The 14,263-nt window shown below is 35.8% G+C and overlaps 3 protein-coding genes across 3 annotated transcripts; 2 read left to right on the top strand and 1 right to left on the bottom strand.

The window, feature by feature from the left end:
• Positions 1-1,403: 1,403 nt before the first annotated feature.
• On the top strand, positions 1,404-2,465 carry LOC111789225 (uncharacterized). The gene has a single exon (XM_023669924.2). It carries the CDS (start codon positions 1,501-1,503, stop codon positions 2,056-2,058), a length of 558 nt encoding a protein of 185 aa, XP_023525692.2. The 5' UTR covers positions 1,404-1,500; the 3' UTR covers positions 2,059-2,465.
• A 2,877-nt stretch (positions 2,466-5,342) lies between these two features.
• LOC111789297 (mitochondrial import inner membrane translocase subunit TIM50) lies at positions 5,343-9,574 on the top strand. Its single transcript, XM_023670017.2, has 10 exons — positions 5,343-5,767; positions 5,858-5,946; positions 6,137-6,173; positions 6,772-6,833; positions 6,928-7,041; positions 7,373-7,477; positions 7,571-7,669; positions 8,026-8,182; positions 8,302-8,404; positions 9,167-9,574. The coding sequence occupies exons 1-10, from the start codon at positions 5,506-5,508 to the stop codon at positions 9,210-9,212; spliced, it is 1,074 nt and encodes a 357-aa protein (XP_023525785.2). The 5' UTR covers positions 5,343-5,505; the 3' UTR covers positions 9,213-9,574.
• Positions 9,575-10,194: 620 nt separating this feature from the next.
• LOC111787598 (uncharacterized) lies at positions 10,195-13,633 on the bottom strand. Its single transcript, XM_023667613.2, has 6 exons — positions 13,284-13,633; positions 11,278-11,626; positions 10,995-11,079; positions 10,826-10,912; positions 10,504-10,743; positions 10,195-10,419 (listed from the first exon to the last, which is right to left on the bottom strand). The coding sequence occupies exons 1-6, from the start codon at positions 13,424-13,426 to the stop codon at positions 10,343-10,345; spliced, it is 981 nt and encodes a 326-aa protein (XP_023523381.2). The 5' UTR covers positions 13,427-13,633; the 3' UTR covers positions 10,195-10,342.
• Between the last annotated feature and the right edge of the window lie 630 nt (positions 13,634-14,263).

Below are 14,263 nucleotides of genomic sequence, written 5' to 3'. Positions count from 1 at the left end.
GGGTAAATATTTAAATTTTTATTTTTCTAATTTAAGATTTATATCTTAACTAGTTAAATTATTAATATTCGATCCAAAATGAAGAATTATATTTTATAAAAATATTAAAATTTTAAAAAATAAAAATTATATTTAAAAACAATATTTATCCATTCCCATACGAAATTTAGGTGTGACATTTTAATTTATTTTTTTTTCCAATAAAATTTTATAAAATACAAATTATTAGAATCAAAATAAAAAAAAATATTTATCCTTTCCCCTAAGAAGTTTTGGTGGGACACTTTAAACTTTTTATTTTTATTATTATTTTTTTTATCAACTTTTGTTTCCTTTTCCAAAAAGTTTTTGTTGTTTGTTGTTTGTTAGATGGAGAGAGATCCAATTTTTACATTATTCCCACTCAAGGGTAAAAAGGTCATTTACACCTCCCATTTCATATATATTTCATTAAAAAAAATATTTTTAAAAAACATGGTTGTGCACCTCCGTCAATTCCTTTGAGTTTAGTTCGTGCAACGTGCTCTGCAGATAGAGTGTTTCATGTGTTTGTTGGGTCCCTGATCCACGTAGACCGCTCATATACCACTTTATTGGGAGAACAGCCCAACCCGTGAAACATACTGTAACTCCATATGTCAAATTCGATTTGTGATAGCTCGAAAATTTCAAAGTAAATCAAATTTTCAAAAAAAAAAAAAAAAAAAAAAAAATTTATTTTTTATTTATTTAGGTGGAGTGGTGATTATTATTAACGTAAGCTTTCAAAGCTATTATTACGAGAACTTAAATTATTCGAGGAGTGGAAACTAACTACTCATCATGGCAATATGCTTAGACCTAAAGTTTTTTTTTTTTTTTTTTTTTTTTTTTTTTTTTTTAATTTTTATTTTCTAACAAAGCCAACCACTAATCTCTCTTTAATCAATTACAACCAATTATAACCACTAACCCACCTTTCTTTCTCCTCTCAAAATCATTATTTAATTTCGATGTGACTTACCCGACTTACCCGACAAACGAGCTCAAATCTTCTAACAATACAAAAAATGAAAAGGGTCTCGAGTTATTATTCATTATCAAACAGTACCTCAACAGTGAGTGAAATGACTCCTCCCATTACCTACCTTATCCAGTATCATGTTGATTCCCTACGTTAGATCTCGGTTTCTTGTCCTAATTAACCGACCTCAAAAATCTATACATTTGAATGGTTGCAGTTTTAATTATAGTCTTTGCCCTTCTTAAAGGGTAATCTCGACTCACCACAGAACCTTAAAGTGGGTAGTTAGAAAGTAATTAAACAAATTAGGGTTTATCTCTCACTAACTCCGCTCTAATCCGAAAGGGTATTTTGGTAAAATCACCAATCCGACAAAAGGGTCTCTATAAAAACCAAGGTACCTTCTTGGGTTTCTCTCAAAACATAAACTTTCCTCAAAATTCTCAAAAAAAACACTAAGCTCATCTTGTTCCTCAGCTCAAGAAGAACACAAGGCCATGGCCGACCAAAACAACAACCAAACACTTCAAAAGGTAACAAAATTATTGTTTTCTATCTCTTTGTTGTCCTTCTTCTTTATCCTTCCATCTTGGCTCTTCCATTCCCCAATTCTCCACTCTTCCAACCAACCAATCGACAAGAACTTCATGTTCCTTCTCTGTAACGGTCTTCTCGTTTTCCTCGCAAAATATTCCGGTCTGTTCAAATCTCTCTCCACTTCCCGACCAAATTACGACGTTTTCAGTGTCTACGAGCTCGACCCTTTGTCACCTCCAACGATGTTGGAGGACGAGAAACAAACAACCGTGTCTGCAGCAACAACAACAACACAAGAAAGGAACGATGAGTCGGAAGAAAGAACCATTTCGATTCCAGAAATTGGCAACGATGAAGTTGAAGAACACGACGATAGAACAACCGATGAAGATGGGAACGACGACGCGTTGAGCGATGAAGAACTTAACCGAAAATTCGATGAATTTATCAAAAGAATGAAGGAAGAAATCATTGAAGATGCTCAAAAAAGCTCTAGTGGTAGTTTAATTAGTAATTAATTTTATTAGTTAAAGAAAAAAATAATAATAATGATATGACACCTTGTATACTTGTAACAAAATTCACATTCTTGACAAATACTATAAGCCAATTAAAATGTTTTTAATATTTGGGTTGTCGGGTTTTCGTTTAAACATTAAAATACGATCACGAGCTCGTTTTTTTAGGAATTAAATCTTCGAAATACCTAAAAAATCAATTTATCGATGAAAACGAAATAAGGAAAAGATACATCGTGTATTTTTACTTCATGTTTAAGAACGCTATTAACAAATTATCTACAGAATTATGCTCGAGTTGATAAATAAGGTCTAATCAATCATTTGAGCTGGCTGGTTATTTATGCGGTTATCCATGATCGAAAAAATTTGAAACTATCCCGAAATTAAATTAATTTCTTTTATACAAATTTACGAACAAAAAGACAAAAATTAACATCATTAACTATCACGTTGTTTTCTTCCACTTTTCTTTCGAATCTTTCGAAACTTTCTTTTTGTTTTTTTTTTAAAAAGAATCGAGTTCTTTGAAAAAAAAATAATAAAAAAAATAAAGAAGGGTTTACTAGAAGTGTATATACTTTAATTTTAGCAAAAAATAATATATAAATCACGGATATACCGAAAAAAATATATTTGTAGCTTACTAAAAAAAATATATGATTGGAGAAAATTTTAAAATTTGAGATCAAATAAATGAAAATTTTATAAATTTGATTGGATTTAAAATATACCAAAGACATATATTTATTTAATTTTATAATTAATTTTTATTATTTATACGTTTTTTTAGGTTATTTTCAAAATAAACATCAATCATACAATATGTTTCAATAAAGACGTGAAGAAAATATTGTTGAAATTATCAAAAGATATTTCAATTCATGTCACATTGGAGAAGTATGAATGTTACTCGGAAGATATACTAAAAAGAGCATTTGTGCTTTCTTTGGCTAATGACTAAGTTTCTTTGCAATTCTATGTAGTTTAGGTTGCATGTAGAATCATTCAAGCTCGACATGATCAATCTTGCTTATGGAATGATTCGAATCTCAAATAAGTGTTCTTGCGTTGAGATATTTGATCAACAAGAATCATTCAAGCTAGACATGATCGATTTTGCTTGTGGAGTGATTCGAATCTCAAACAATGTTCTTGTCTTGAGATATTCGATCAACAACGTAATTCGAATCAAATGAACGGATTTAGGGTTTTAAGATGAGATTTCATAGTAAAAGTAACAACTTTATTATTGAAGTCAATTTCACTCGACTCTAATTCGGTAGGCTAAATTTTGAGGAATGCGATCGTAAATTTTCTTCGTGTCGGGGAAAAAAATTAAATTTAAAAAAAAAAAGGTGAAATTGATATGAACTCGAGACGAGATTCTTAGCAAAAAAGGAAAAAGCATTTGGAGTGAATATTTAAAGAGTCAACATCTTCATATGCTTTCGAGTAATTCAAATTTCTTTATTATTATAAAGTAAAATTGATACCCGAAAAAAAAAAAAAAAAGAAAAAAAAAATACAGACCACATTGGAAGGAATGACCTTCTTAAAATTTTCTTAAGATGCATGTGACTGAGGACAAAACATGCTAAAATGACTCGTGTTGGTTCATGGGAATAGTCTTTAGTCTTATATGCAAACAGTAAGTAATGTGATCTTGTCGCAAGGGATTGTCGGGGCCATTAGAAGGTGTTAAATCCAAATTCTGAATTCTGGGTATGGAGCGTTACATTCTCTCTCTCTCATTTTTATAATTAAAATGTGACGTCCCACGTTGGTTGGAGAGGAGAACAAAACACCCTTTATAAGGGTGTGGAAACCTTCTCCAGCGTTTTAAAGCCTTGAGGGGAAGCTCGAAATGAAAAGCTCAAAGAGGACAATTTATGCTAGCGGTGGACCTGGACCATTACAAATGGTATTAGAGCTAGACACTGGATTATGTGCCAGCGAGGAGGCTCTTACCCATACGGGGTAGACACGAGGTGGTGTGCTAAGGACACTGGCCCCAAAGGGGGTCCCACATCGATTGGAGAAAGGAACGAGTGACAACGAGGACGCTGAACTCCGACGGGTGTGGATTGTGATGTCCCACATTAGTTGGGGAGGAGATAGCGGAAATTCATGAATTGTTTTGGCGTAGTAATCAAAATACATTTGAATGTCGGGTCGAGTTGAAAAAATTACGAAAAAGTAGGTGGAGGAAAACAAGATTGTTTTAAATAGGAACAAAGATGGGGAAATTGAATGAAATTGTCCACCATAGTTGTGGGGGCTAAGAATAAAACCAATGTTAGTATAAGAGAGTCTCTTCCTCTCGCGTCTCGGTTTATGGTGAATCGAATGAACACTCAATAGTCTTATTACAAAAGTAAACGATAGAGACATGTCGATGATCTAGAAGTTACTTGAGATTCTAGCTTGTTCGAGAAGTTTCGTATGTGCTATGTGAGAATGTATTCGTATATTCTGTTTTAGAAAACGTGAGGTCTTTGACAATATTTGCACCAAAAACGAAATTTGAAGTAGTATTTTTTTTTTATTAATTTAACTAAAAAGTATTTATATTATCTCTCAAACCCTCTGTTAGATGAACACGACTCTCCACAATGGTATAATATTGTACATTTTGAGTATAAACTCTCGTGACTTTGTTTTGGGCTTCCCCAAAAATGCCTCATACCCGTGGCGATAGTATTTGATATGAATCAAGAGACATCAATCATACAATATACTTTAATGAAGATGTGAAGAAAATATTACTGAAATTATCAAAAGATATTTCAGTTCATGCCACATTACAATTTAGAGTAATTTAGAGGTATTGTATTACATTAATATATTTTAAAACTTTTATTTATTTATATTATAATTACATAAACCTTCAGTATGAATCAATACAGTAAAAGAAGCTTTATACTTTTTCTTTAGCTAATGGCTAAGTTTCTTTCCAATTATACGTAGTTTAGGTTGCATGTGAAATCATTTAAGTTCGACATGATCAATCTTGTTGTGGAGTGATTCGAATCTCAATCAAGTGTTCTTGCCTTGAGATATTTGATCAACAAGAATCATTCGACAATCTTGCTTGTGGAGTGATTCGAATCTCAAACAATATTCTTGCCTTGAGATATTCGATCGATAAGGTAATCCGAATCTTACTCCCCTTGTAGTAATTTACACGTATCAGAACTCACAGGACAGTATTTATTATTATTATTATTATTATTATATCATTAATTTAGCCATTTTTTTATTTTGAGAAAAGAAGGGTTTAAACACCAACTTTGGGATCCTTGCCGTGAACCAGTGTCATATACAGCGGCCTCCAAACGCAAACAGCCCTTTCAACGCCGGAGCAGACCTCTCTCCGCTGCTTCTCCCTCTTCGCCGGAACCCTAAACATCCGAACGAAAACTGATCATACTTAATTCTCCGAAAATGTCCCCTCCGATATTCCGATCCCGATTTATTTCCTTGCTAAAGAATCGCCATGGACGTCTTATGAGCTCCGACCTCGCTTCGACCCCTTCCAAGGATTCCATCATTGCGTCCCAGAAGCTCGTCTCCGATCAGATTCCACCCGATGCGCAAGCCACTTCTTCTTCTTCTTCTTCTTCCTCTAAGCCCTTGAATTTCCTTAAGTACAGTTTGATTAGTGCTCTGACGGCGACTACTGCAGTTGCTGGTTACGCCAGCTATGGTACTTTCCATGGATTCGATGGAGTTTGATCTGGTTTTTATTTCATGTATGAATTAATTGGTGTAATGGACTGGTGTGTTGTTTTTTCAGCTTATAGTTACGATGAAATTGCGGAGAAGGCAAAAGCTCTCCGTCGGTCTGCAAGTTATACTGCCATGGACGATGTTTCTGGTGTTGATGTAAGTGTGTGTGACAATGTGTTTGATCTTGAGTTTGAGAAACTTAGCCATATTCTGCAACTTATTTTGGGTTGTTTGTGTCGTCAATTGAGGCTTCCTGCTTATGCATTTCTTTCACGTCTCTCTGTATTCTGCTTCAATTATTTTGTGGTGCAAAGCATAACATTTTCCCATGATTTTTCTTTTGCAGAAAGTTCAGGGCAGGCTATACTCCACGATAATGACAGGTAGAAGAACTGAACCTCTTGTTCTTATTCACATTTCCAATTCAAATGCATCCTCTTTGCATGACGTTAATCTTATGATGAAGACCGTTTACGGGTTACGCTCTGTGGATAATTTGAAAACCCTACGAGAGCAAACTAACTCTTTGGAGCTCATACAAATTGTAGAAAATAAGCTAGTTTAGAGATGAGGGCTTCTGGTTTTGGGAGAGAGATCAAAGAATTTTGCTTTCCATTGGAGATAGCACAGAGAGAGACCAGAAGTCATCTCTCTCTCTCTCTATCTGATAAATTTTATAACTGTAAGCCTAAGTCATATCACTTAAGCTAAGGGACGTAAATATTAAATGCGCCCCGATGCCTCAGCAGCTGAGCGTGGTGCCGAAGTGCATGCTTGATAGAGGATGCTTTGCCTCCATCAAGGTGTTTTTGGTGCTCTTGTACAAAAAGCACACTTTTCAAATGCTGCACGATTCCTGTGACTTGACAAAGTAAAGAGTTGCAAATATATTGTAATCTTTGCTATTACTCTTTTATGCTTATTCTATGTCATCTCTAACTCGTAGTAATATTAGTTGACAAAAAGAACTTCTTGTTGCAGTTCCTGTAAAACTAGCTGATGTTTACCTGGATTTGAGGAAGACAATTGAAGAACAAGTTAAAGTGCGTATGTTATTTCTGTTTGACATAGTCCTTGGATGTTTATTATCCTCTGTAAATTCACTTTTCTCTAATCTTAAGTTTCTGTATCGTTTAGGGTTATACTGAACCCAATGCAGAAATGCTTCTTCCAGATTTGCATCCCTTGGAACAACATGTATTTACGCTTGTTCTAGATCTAAATGAGACTCTAGTGCACTCTGATTGGACAGTAAGGCTAATATTGAAGCTTATGTCGGTGCCCTTATAATTTCTTTATTTCTATCTTTTTGGGTAGCTCCGGTTGTAGTTTTCGCCTTCTTTGTTTGGCTTCCTTTTTTCGTATTCGCTTTCTTTTTTGTGAGAGCTGTTTTCTTGGCTGAAAAGTTGTTATTTTTAATTAGTGAATTGGTCGAACTTCATTTTGACTAGCTTTTTTCATAGGAGCTTCATCTTTTTTATTTTAATCAATAAACTCTTCTTGAATTTCTTTTATAATTGGATTTATGATGTTTTTCTTCTATGCTTGGTCATAACGACTTCTTGTTTTTGTGCTCATAAAGCGAGAAAGAGGCTGGCAGACATTTAAAAGACCTGGAGTTGATTCTTTCTTGGAACATCTTGCCCAATTTTATGAAATTGTTATATTCTCTGATCAATCAAATATGGTAATTTATTTTTCTTTTAATCTTAAGCTTGATTGCTACACTTATAAATTTTGATCACTGCAAAGTTCTGCCTATTTTGTCTTGCTATTGCAGTATGTTGATCCTGTCATTGATAGGTTGGATCCCAAGCATTGCATACGATATAGGTTGTCAAGAGCAGCTACAAAGTACGAGAATGGAAAACATTACAGAGTATGTTATGGATGAGGGCTTATTTTTTTCTTCTCTAATTAATTATTCTCTAGATATTTGGATCTTACAATTTTGCACTCACGTGAGACTTAAAGATCATGGCCAGTTGTTTAACGTTAGCTTGCGCCATAAAATTTACCATTCTACATTACCTCATTGCCATATGCATTATACTCCAATTATATTTTCCTTTTTGCTCATGTTCTAGTAAACTTTCTTCTTGAAATTATTGAGGATGAAAGTGATGAAAAATGATAAATAGAAGAATGGTGATCTATCATGAATATACTAATAATTTGGTTAGGTAACCCTTCCAAATTTCTTCAATTCTCTACTGCACTTTTTTTTTTTAACAGGACCTGTCAAAGCTTAACAGGGATCCCAGGAAGATTATTTATTTGAGTGGCCATGCATTTGACAGTAGTCTACAACCAGAAAACTCTGTTCCAATAAAGCCATGGAAGTGTGAGGCAGATGATACTGCTCTTCTTGATTTTATACCATTTCTCGAATGTAAGCATTCTGCTCTTGCAATTAATATGATGAAAATTCGTAACTATGGATGATTTTATTGGTCAGTGAAAATTCGTAATTCTAGTCACAAATGCTTGAACATTTACTTGATTGTGCAGTTGTTGCACGAAATAGTCCAGCTGACATCAGACAAGTGCTAGAATCATATAATGGATGTGATATTCCCACAGAATTTATAAGACGTTCTAAAGAGCATCAAAGGTGATTCGTCTTCTGCTTTTAAATTATGTAACTATAGCATTTTTATTCTCTTTCTGGCTAGTTTGTTTACTTTGCTATTTTCAATATACAGATCTATGTCATGCTATTATTATAGATCTATCAACTTAATATCTACCACTAATTACAGTTAATTAATACAAGAAACTTGACCTGACATTACACGTTAGCTAGCATGGTATCTCGTTAGTCACAACTTCTTTGTTAGTATTTCACTGGATAATAGAGATTGGAGATCAAATGGCCAAAAAATCACACAAATGAGAGCTTAGGGGGAAAAAAAAAAGTTTAAAATGATAATTTAGAAGGATTATAATGATAATCCAACTTTTTTAGTTGATATTTGATTGTTTTCGTATTGCGTCTGTTCAAATTCTTTTCGTATGCAGAAGGAAATAGTTTCATTATTACCTGTTGTGATTTTCGTTCGTTGGGCCTATATAGATTCATGCGATTCATGAGAATACCTGTTTTATAGTATACTTATGTGATTCATGTGGAGGCTTAGTGTACTGTTTTTGTGGTATTTATAGGTTTGCTTGTAACGTTTGAGTATTTTCTAATAAAAGACATCCAACAAAGTTAATTAAAATGCCTGCAAAGTAGAAGCTTAGTTATTGTGAGATGGAATGAAATGAATTAATCAACTAATTTAAATGACTGCGATCGACATTACTTCAAATGATCTATATATCACATAAAAAATCATGTTCTATTTGATCAACATCTTAGCTATCGATGCAGGCGGATACAAGAACAGAAGCAGCAAGGGCGACTATGGAAGCGTTGAGATCAGAATAGTGTAAAAAGTTGATTGAAATTGTAGTGTGGAACAAAAACAAAGATAACCAACTTTCTTCTGCAGTCGTAGAAGAAACCTGAGATTGAGACAATGGATTTTCTGTTATACATTTCCATTAGTTCCAGGTTCTTGATAAGCAAGAGCCTCTCTCATAAATTTTGCTACTCATTTGCCCCATCTTGTTCTGGCAGGCAATGAAGTTTTGATTTTGTGTGTCATGATATGGATATCCTCTTGAGTTTTCCTGAATAGCTATGACCGTCCATGTCTAGTTACACAATTATAACCCTTTGATTTTGTATTGTCCCTTTCAGAATGCATCAAAACTGGTGAATTTACACATTTCAATCGTGACATTTGTTTCTGTGCTTTTTCTTCTTAGTTATTGGCAAATGGGAATCTCCATTTAGATGGGGAATGGGAAAGAGAGAGGGCAAAGATTTCTCTCCGATAATTAAACGGGATCGGAGATAAATATTACATTCTCTACCCTCGTTCCTGCCCTGCCTCATTTATATATGTGTGTGTAACGACCCTAATTTTCTACTCTACCATATACTGACCCACATTACGTAGTATGTAACGATCCTAATTTTATACTCTACCATATATTGACCCACATTAAATAGTATGTAACGACCTTAATTTTATACTCTACCATATATTTACCTACATTACATAGTATGTAACGACTCTAATTTTCTACTCTACCATATTGACCCACATTACATAGTATGTAACGACTCTAATTTTCTACTCTACCATATTGACCCACATTACATAGTATGTAACGACCCTAATTTTCTACTCTACTATATATTGACCCACATTACATAGTATATAACGATCCTAATTTTCTATTTTACCATATACATAACGTAACTTTTTTTTATGCGGAAACATTCATTTAAAACGACTTCATAAAAGCGATGTCATGGACTTATACGTTTACATACTTATCACACACCAATTAAGGTGAAATTTAATAAATTCTCATTTCATATCAGTTTTACATTCATGTGGCTAACAACATATACTTAAAACTTGTTCAAAGTCTGGTGATTAAATAGCCACAATGCTCAAAGAATCAGTCAGCACATTAAACTCTAGAACAGAACCTAAAGATCCAAGTTCAAACCTTTCTCCAGACAAACTGTCACAATAACAGGCCCTGCCAAGTCCCCCACAGCACATCCTGCACACAAAATCAAACCTTCCAATGGTAAAAAAACAACCACTCACGACATTTCGCTACCGATTTATAAGGGTGTAAACTTACCGATCCACTGGCCAGCTGATGGGCGGAAGAGCGTGGCGCCGATACCTGCTCCTATGGAAGCAAAAACTAGTGATGAGCTACACCGAAGAGTAGCGCCTGCAATCTTCTTCCTTAGAAGTACTAGTTTCTCGGTCTTGTTAACGATATTGTCTTCTTCAGATTTTATTTTCTCTGATATGTATCGGTAGATTTCGATACCGACTTGAACAAGCCATGAAGCTGCAACTCCTAGAGCGTGTCCTGCATTGTCGTTTCCAAACAGGAAAATACAATGAGCATTCAAGAGTTGGGGGAGCGGGGAGCGGGGTATATAGAATTTAACCTCTGAAAGTCGTCCTACTAACTCGGAAGAAGTAGATCGGAGTAGACAGTCCTCGTCCAGCCTTACGAACAGCAGATTTGGGAACATCTGTCATGTCATGAATAGACAAGCTCATATCTTCTTTGCCATTTCAAACCCAAAAAATTTGGAACGATGAGGAGATTTATACCTTTCAGAAGCTTCCATGCTATTCTCTGCGAAGCATAGTGGACAGCAATTCGTTCCAAAACACGTCTCGTTGTCACGACGGTAGTCTGATGATATCCAAATAAGGCAATCAATTAGCTTCATTTCATATGTTACAAGAAAAACATATTATAGAGACAGATGAAAGAAGGTAGTTTTGGTAGAGATATTGCACCGAAAGCTGGTTGCTCGACACCCGAACCAACGAACTCATGAATAAGAACTAGATCGACATGCTTAATCAGAGGATGAGAAATTGAACAGACCTCACGAAAGATTTGTTTGATCGACTTTTTAAAGGGCGAAACTAGATCGACATGCTTCTCTTCTTGAGCATCATCTAGAAAATCGTCATCGTCCTCGTCTTCCAACTTGGCATGAGGCTCCAAAAGAGGCAAATAAAACATCAAAAACGACCTCAAGGTTGTCATACCAAGCATCCTCCATTGGAAAGCTGAGAATAGTGGCTTTAACTCGAGGTTGTACTCCTTCGTACCGTATTGACGAGACTCGTGCTCGAAGATTTTCGTTGATGCACTCTGTAGATTTGAGAAGTAGTTATCCTCAGTCACATCCACACCAGCATCGCAATGAGCTATGGGAATCCTGTAATTACTGTAGCAGCATGACCAGCCATGTCAAGTATTCAGTCACAGGTGAATCATACTATAAACTGTTTATAAAGACTCAGTTTCATCTGTAAGCAAAAGTTAAGAATGAAAGCACCTAGCAGGCAGCATGATAACAGTAAACCTGAGAGTGCTCGTAAATTTTCAAAGAGTCTCACTGCTAACAGATATTATCCGCTTTGGTCCATTAAGTATCGTCACCAGCCTCACGATTTTAAAAGGTGTCTGCTAGGGAGAGGTTTCCACACCGTTATAATGAACGTTTTGTTCCCCTCTCCAACCGACGTGGGATCTCATAATCCACCCTCTTTGAGGTCCTAGTGTCACGGTCATGCTTGTCCAAGGCTGGCCGCATGGCAGATTTTCCGGTCTTGCTTGTCTAGGACAGTTGTCCATGGTTGCATACCCGTTCCAAACCCCTTTTACATGCTTTCATCCTAGATAGGCCTTTATCATTTCACGTTGGGTCAATACGGAGGTGTATGACCGTTCACCAAACCATGTCTACACCCGTCAGGGCTAAAATGCCCCAAAATGCCTCAAAATGTACTATAAGGGGATATAACTAGTTGTCACTTCTTCCTACCCTAAGTTATATGCTATTTAAGCCGTGATATTTCTTTATTTGCTTAGTCATATGACGTTGTTTTCTTCAATTCTTCAAATAGTTTTCAAATGTATTTCCTCGTTCACGTTTTCTAAGCCTTTTCTTACAACATGACTCGAGGCTCGAACATACGCAGACATTGTCCGCAACGTCCGAATTTCTCACGACTGACTTGTTCGCTTGGTTAGAACAAGTGTCACGCAATTGCTATCCCTCTATCGCAAGAGTGCGATTGTGACACCCAGCGTCCTTGCTGGTATATCACCCGGTGTCTGGCTCTTATACCATTTGTAACAGCCCAAGTCCGCCGCTAGTAGATATTGTCCGCCTTGGCTCGTTACGTATAGTAGTCAGCCTCACAGTTTTAAAACGCGTCTCCTAGAGAGAGGTTTCCACACCCTTATAAGAAATGTTCCGTTCCCCTCTCCAACCGATGTGGGATCTCACAGTGATCTTTCCTATGAAGATTAAAATTTCTCTCTCTCGATAACCAGGTTATCGAGGTTTGGTGGCCCATTCCTTGCATCTTTTGCTCACAACTAACCTCTATTAATCCTACCCCAAGCAGCAACAATGATTTGAAGTTAACAAATATTCTACAAGGACCTTGAATCCAGAACAAGGCACCTCTAAACATCCCAAATCCTTACCACCAGGGCCACCCTCCGGGCTAGATTATCAACTCTGATTAACAAACATAATTATCCTACTTTACCACAACAGAAAACTCCTAATGAAAAAGCAAACACTAAAATACGTTCTCAAACAGATAAACAATGATTAGCAACTGATTAACAACGATTTGCACAAACTTAACAATAACAGTCTCCAGTGTACAAAGTATTTCAAGGCACAGATAAATTTGAATTTCAAGACGAACACGCTAAGAACTCCAGCGATTCATCAAATTTTAAACCATGACAAGTATAATCCGGCTATAATCTGCACCTTTTCAAAGCTATAAATCTCAACAATCGAATCCAATTCAAAGAGAAATTCAGCAGATTCAAGACAGCGTCAATGCATAAGCACATACCCTATGAAAGCTCTGTACGCGAAAGGGGTTCCGGCAGCGGCAGCGGCGGCGGCCGAGAAAGCGGCATAGGAGTGGAGACTCTGCTGTGTATTAAGAACGGAATTTTTCCGTAATAGATCCAAAACAATAGCTAAACCCGCCATTGTTGAAGCCAGTTTAGGAATCCAGACGAAAATTTAATCAAATGCGATGTAGATTTGAAGTAGAGCGGGTTGAATAGAGATTTTTGGCTAAGTATCGGCTACGAGTAGAAAAACCCAATGTTCAAAATTCATTTATAAGGAAGAAGAATGTTCGCCCAGTCGCCATGGCCACTAGAACAAGAAAACTGATTGTGCTTCCATTCATCTCCTCCCTACTAAACTTTTATGTTTATCCAAAAAAAATCTTTTATTTTCATTTCAAACAAATATTTAAAATTTTCATAATACTCTCAAAAACTTTAATATAAATATATATATATATCTAATATTTTAATATTTTATCTCAAAAATACTTTTAAATTTAAAACGTGATGCTAACTATCACCGTTATGCTTGTCCAAGTCATGTCGCTCATGGCCGCATGCCCGTGACACACCGAAACCTTTGCCTTGTACTACTTTATTGCTTTCTTTTACCGCTTTCATATTGTATTATTTCTTTCTTGTTTTCTTTAAGAGTATGACGTTTCGGCCATGTCATGGCTACTAGTAGACATGAAATGCTCAAAATGTACTATAGGCGATATGACTAGTTGTATGCAGTAAGCAGATGTTGTTGTCTGTCTTTTGCTTACATTCTCATATAACACCAATCTCAATGTCTTCTATATAAATCAAGAGTCGAGGTTTGTATTCACGTTGCTCGACTACAGGCAACGTAACTCGAAGTAGGCTTGACCCACTCAGTGCTGAGAGTGGGTGTCGCACAATCGCCAAATCCGTTGCCTAAAAACCGTGATTGTGACACTAACGGTCCTGTATGTATACTAACATTTAA

Source organism: Cucurbita pepo, chromosome 2 (assembly GCF_057944985.1).
Source record: "Cucurbita pepo subsp. pepo isolate OVF chromosome 2, ASM5794498v1, whole genome shotgun sequence".
NCBI lineage: Eukaryota > Viridiplantae > Streptophyta > Magnoliopsida > Cucurbitales > Cucurbitaceae > Cucurbita > Cucurbita pepo.
The sequence above is the reverse complement of the archived record's forward strand: the minus strand, read 5'-3'. Positions and strand labels throughout refer to the sequence as shown.